General features: G+C 51.4%; 1 protein-coding gene across 3 annotated transcripts in view; it reads right to left on the bottom strand.

The window, feature by feature from the left end:
- Positions 1–4,012: 4,012 nt before the first annotated feature.
- The window catches only part of PBX3 (PBX homeobox 3), a 114,842-nt gene continuing 112,989 nt past the window's right edge, over positions 4,013–5,865 (bottom strand). For 2 of the 3 annotated variants that reach the window (XM_067309386.1, XM_067309385.1), the window contains one exon: positions 4,013–5,603. In XM_067309386.1, the coding sequence (XP_067165487.1) occupies positions 5,511–5,603 (93 nt within the window). In that variant the 3' untranslated portion in view covers positions 4,013–5,510. The remainder of the gene's footprint in view (positions 5,604–5,865) is intronic. The other variant, XM_067309387.1, reaches the window with a different exon arrangement.

Genomic DNA, 5,865 nt, shown 5'->3' on the forward strand with positions numbered 1-5,865 from the left:
GGCAGAGGGTCCTCGTCCTCGGACGCGGCCCCGTGGCTCTCCTGCCCGGGCAGGACACGGCACCGCACGTCCCCGCACCAGCACCAGCATCCGCATCCAGGTTCGCAGCCGTGGATGCAGATGAAATTAATTGGTCTTAATTAGCCCACGTAAACAAGATTCTTAACTTTGTTGCCACATGAGGGTTTTGGCAGTCTCCAATAAATTAATCCTTTTTATTAGCGCAGTGACAGGGAGATGATCAAATAGGCTTTGATATAGATTTTGGGATTTATCACCTAGTAGCGCTCTGACATGCTTGAACTCTTTTTTCCTGCTGCTGCTGCTGGAGGCAAGAACCCGGCTGCGCCGGCATTCGGCTCCGTGCCGGCTCCCAGCTGGGACAGGGAGCCGGCAGCAGGCGCAGCAAGGACGTCAGGGCAACTTTGAAGGAAAGTTTGTCTTCGGAAGTCGGCGCGGCAGCCGGGTTTTCAGCGGGAAGGGTCTCGCAACGCAGCAGGGCCATGAGCGCCGTTCTGCTGGCAGCGCTGGAGCCAGGACGTGCGGCGCTCCAAGCACCGTCCTGGCGGTCGGGGCCAGCGGACGAGGACCGGCCGCGAGCAACCGGGGTTTAGCCGAAATCGGCAGCTCCGCAAGGAAAAGGCGCAGGTGCTGCCGAGCGCAGCCGGCCCTGGGCTGCTCCCACCGGCTCCCGGCTTCCACAGACCGGCTGCGTTTGCAGACAGCCGCGGCACACCGAGGCTTTTGCGCTGTATTCAGAAACACCACGTGCAAATGCTGCGTGGCTCCTGCGGCCCATCCATCTGTCCATGCGTCCGTACGTCCTGCCGGGCAGCAGGATGCTCCCGGCCGCGGTGCCGCGGCTGCCCCGAACTCTCCCACCTTGGTCCCGTTTGCCAGGACACAGCTGGGTTTGCACAGCAGGCAGGACGGGCGCACTCGGACGGGGCCAGGACACCCCCGCAGTGCTGTCCGTCGTGCGCCGTTCCCGGGTACCACCGGGGCGGAGCAGCCCCAGCCAGCCGCCAGCAAGGGCTTCAACACCGGCACCATCCTCCCACCGTTATACCTCGTGATGGAAAGTGAGCGGCTTTGGTTCCAGGGAAAATAAATCCTGCCGCAAATGCGCGAGCCGATGGGCAAGCGCACGGGGTGCCCGGCAGCACCACCACTGCCGCGTGCAAAGCCCCGGACCTCTCCACCGGGCAGCGGCCCTTCCCCTCCTCTGCCACCAAAGGAAGGGTGACTGGATGGGGATTCTCATCATATATTATATTACCGTGTCATATTAGACTAATAAAATCCTAATATGATACAGGAATGGGGAACATATCATAACTCCTCTGTGGCTAATACAATGGATGCAATAAATCACTCCCGGGGCTTATCCTTAACAATTGTATCAGTGCTTTCTGTGTCACGCTGATAACTCAGTCCCTCTCATCTAATGGTTCACTTTTCTTCACAGTCCATATGGCAGTGACATTAAAGCTAATGAAATAAAATAAAATTTGCCAATCTTTGAAGAATTCCATTCTTTAAAAAGATGTATTTTATTAACACAAACTGGAAACATCTTCAGTTACTTGGGGTTATTTTTATCGCATTGGAAATACATGGCGCAGACATGGGCATCAGGATCTCGCCCACGGCACACAGCCCCAGCGGGAGGCGTTGCACGGTGCCGGGCAGCGCAGTGCCGGGCAGCCCAGCACCATGGTCACGCAGTGGCGGAGCAGCTCCCGTTCAGCCAGTCCCGTGCGGCACAGAGCACCCTTGCCAGAGGGCCTCCTCCTCCCTTCCTGGATGGAGCATCCCGCGTTGCGTCCAAGGCTGGCTGCCCAGGGAGCAGCACGGCACAGCAAGCTCAGCGTAAGCACCGGGGAGAGGAAACCTCCGCTGCTCTGCTCCGGCGCGGGAAGGTCGGGCGGCTCCTCTTCGTGCTGGGCACGGAAGGGCTGCAGCGGCTCTTCCAGCCGCGCCGACGATTGCCGGCGCCACGACACGCCAGCAGCCCTGGATGGCGGCTCCTCCACCAGCCTCTCACCGGGCGCCGAGCGGCTCCTCGGCACCGTGTTCCATGTGGCAGAGCCCACGGCGGAGCTCAGGCCACCGCGGCTGCCTGCGGCACAGCGAGCGCCGCGCTCCCTCCCAGCCCATGCATCCCGCTGCTTCCCCAGCTGGCACGGTGCAGCACGGCACGGTGCAGCACAGCACGGCACAGTGCAGCATGGCATGGTACGGCACGGCCCCTTGCAGCCCGCTGGGCTCCCATGCACTGGCACAGCCCTGGGATCCCACCACCGGTGACCCACTCCTCCACGCCCACCCTCGGCCACACGCGTTCACGCCGAGCGCTCAGCCCAGGGGCGAAGGGAGAAGCCGGTGCGGGGTTTTAGCTCTGCCGGCAGGATGGAGCGAGGCCTCCTCGAGCTCCCAAGGGATCCCACCACGCAGCGGCCACGCGGCTCCGCTTGCGGCTGCACCGCTGCCGGCCGAAACACGATACGATCAGCGGCACTGATCTTAATACCGGTGCTCGCAGTAAACCTTTCTGATGTGCGAGCGAGCCTCAAGGACAAGATGTTTATTATTTGCCGCGCAGCCACGTGGCCGTTCTCCAATGTAAGGAAAGGCCAAATTGCACTTGTAATTCAAAGGGACCCAAAGCCTTAATGCTGTAGAGCAGCGCGCTAATGATGCCCAGCGGGCGCGGGGCAGGCAGGAGCGGCCCAGAGGTTGTTGATGGCCTTCCTGTGAACCTCCTCCGCGCGTGACAGGTCCTTGCCTGTGGCCAGCGGAGACGTGATGGAGATGAGGGCCGGCTGTGCGTTCATTACGCTGCCTACGCCGCTGCTGCTGCACGCTTTACATTTAGAGCACTGCTTCCTCCGAGCCGGAGCCTGGTGGCGGCGTGCGGGCTTGGGAGTGCCGGGAGCCAGCGCCGGGCGTCGGGTCCTCCGGCCGCGGCGTGCGGGACGTCGTCGGGCGTCCGGTCCCCTTGCAACCCCGCGCCGGTCACTGACAGCGAAGGCTTTGCAAAGAATGTCTATTTACTTAGTTATTTACTTAAAGTCACCACCTGCAGTGAAGGAAGCAGAGTTTAGTGCTGAAACTGGCTGCGAACAGAGAGAAGCAGCAGCAGCGACCGGCGCGTGAGTGGCTGCGCAGGAGGCGCGCGCAGCCTGGGGGGAGAGGGTGAAAACAAAAATACTTTACAAAACAACCTGATACAGAATTGCTGATAAGAAAAGCTGACCCGCAAGCTAACCGAATCATGCAAACAGCCATTTAGCCACCAAAACACCACCCAAAGGCTGAGAGCGCGGCTGGAGAGGAGCCGTGCGGTGCAGGCACGGGCGCTGCCGCGCTGGCTCCATGGCCGCGGCGCAGCCCGGCTCTGCCTTTGCCTAGCTGCACCAACCCAAGTACTAAAGTAGTTATATCTATCAGAGACCATTTGCTGCAAGTGATTAACGTTAATTTGATTTCCTGTGAGTCAATTTCCTTGAGATATGGTAAATAGGCTATTACCTGTTATTGACCTTTACTTTATTAAAAAGATTTAAAATTAGTATTTATATATATATATGTCCCTCCAAAAAACTTTTTTTAATAAAGAAAAATATTTCTATAACCAAATTATACTTGCTAGCTGAGGTTATAGTTTCAAAGTTAATGTTAAATAAAGATGATAATTAAGAGTAAATATGATGATGTCTCCTTTTTTTAAATTTATCTAAAGGATTGACCCTTTCCTTAGCCTCCACTTGAATGTTCGCTCCCAAGCAGAGCGGCACAGAAGCAAAGGCTGGGGAGGGAGCGGAGGGGCCAGGCGCTCCAGCAGCGCCAGCTTCGCCCCGACCTTCTCATCGCCCCGGCCGGAGGCTGCCGCCGGCTACGGGCGCCCAAAGGGATGCTTCGCTCCTGCTGTAGCACAACTTCTGCATTTTGCAGCTGACTTCATCTCTCATGTCTGACTTAAACTGAGCAGGAAGAAATTACATCAACATTTGATCATGAAAGCAAAAAGTTTATTCATGTTTGAAACTACATATAACTACCACGAGGAAGACTTTTCAATCCAGGGTGTAATCCAGTTAGAAAGTAACACGAAACGTTTTAATACATTAGAATCACTGCCACAAATTATTTTCATGACTCAATCGGTTTCAGAATCGCATACAATACAAAAGAGAGAAGGAAAGGGCCCCCTGTTACACAGGGGGAGATATACAGTACTGAATACTGAAATCTGTATGCATTACAATTAGTTGTTGTTTTTTGCGTGGATTAGTAACAAGATGAAGAACATTCAAAATGTTTCTCAGTATTTACAACAGTTTTACTGTTTTGTGTTAAACCTAAGACCCAATGTTTCCACTTTAGCTTCTTTAAAAGTTGCAAACGCAACCCTGATTTCTTTTAAAAGATTACAATGTACATTACATTTCATGAGGGAAACAAAGAGTTAATTACAAGATGCAAAAAGATAAGAAAGAGACAAACTACAGCGTGAGTATCGTTCAGAGGTAGTAAGTGAGCACTCTAAGCTACAGAACATGTTGAAAGTCTATTGGTTCGTATGAGTTCGCATGAGGTAATAAAGCTGTGTTTTGATTGGTGAGATGTATAAATACTCTTTTGCTACACTATATACAACACTCCATATAATGGTGCTTTTTTTCCTTTTCTTTTTTTTCTTTTTGTTTTTGTTTGCTTTTTGTTGCCAAGAAGAAGTAACAAATCTTGGCAAGCATGTGCAGCACCTAGCTCGTACTGTAAAACCCCAGATCTTGGCTTTCACAGAAATAAGCAGCAAGTATTTTCATCTCTTAAGAACAATCTACGTCCATTGTCGAAATACAGAGAGGAGACTCTGGGTCCTGGTATTTTTAGGAAGAAAAAAAAAAAAGATGTTCCTGGTATCCAATCTAATTTATAAAACAATAGATCACAACAAAAATGTGACGAATAAGGATTCTTGAACACAACCATTGTTAACCGAAATAACTGAACAGTTCTTTTTATTCCAACTCTATAAGAGATATGAAAAGATTAAACACAATCAAAGTCTGTGATTCATTTAGACTTTCCATGGAAATATGCAGGAAGTTAAATTTGGGTGAGGTGTTTCTTTGTGTCTGCTCTTGCTATTGAGGTTAAGCTTACACTGTACTTTTACCCTTAAGGCCAAGTAATTGGCAACTGTTAGACCAACATTGTTAAAACTGCTGATAATAAATTATGATAAAATAGTTACAGGGCTACAAACAATGCTAAATCTTGGCCTAATTGGATAAAGTGCTTTTTAACATTGTGTGTTTTAAGTATAAATACAAATGATTATGATACCTTTAAAAAACAGATTTACCAAGTTTTCTAATAAGACAAGGTTTTACAGTAAAGCTGTAGGTGGTTGGCTACAAAAAATTCTTTCCTTTTTCTCCTGTTCCTCTGAATGCGCTAATCAAGGCATCTCAGCTCAGGGAAAAAGTGTTGCTAGGAGATTAGTTAGAGGTATCAGAGTGCACACTTCCCGGCCCTTCTGTCGGGGAAGTCACAGAAGATGGAGTAGTTGCGTCCTGCCAGCCTCCATTAGCCTGAAAAGGGAAAAACAATTCAATTGACACAATTATGCATATTAATTAATATCGTACACTGCGAGTAGCAGCCTGGCAGAACCCGTGGTTGGGAGGAGGTGCTCTGGGAACGCGATTTTCCTAAACTCCCTCTGGCTGCAAAATTTGTAGGAAGAACGAACAAGCACATGACAAGAGATGCTGAAAAACGCCCCTGGCGGATACAGCGGATCCGTTAGCGGAGGAGCCAGCTAGGAAACCAGAAGTCCTTTCGGCAGCTGTT

Source organism: Apteryx mantelli, chromosome 21 (genome assembly GCF_036417845.1).
Source record: "Apteryx mantelli isolate bAptMan1 chromosome 21, bAptMan1.hap1, whole genome shotgun sequence".
In the NCBI taxonomy this organism is placed as follows: domain Eukaryota; kingdom Metazoa; phylum Chordata; class Aves; order Apterygiformes; family Apterygidae; genus Apteryx; species Apteryx mantelli.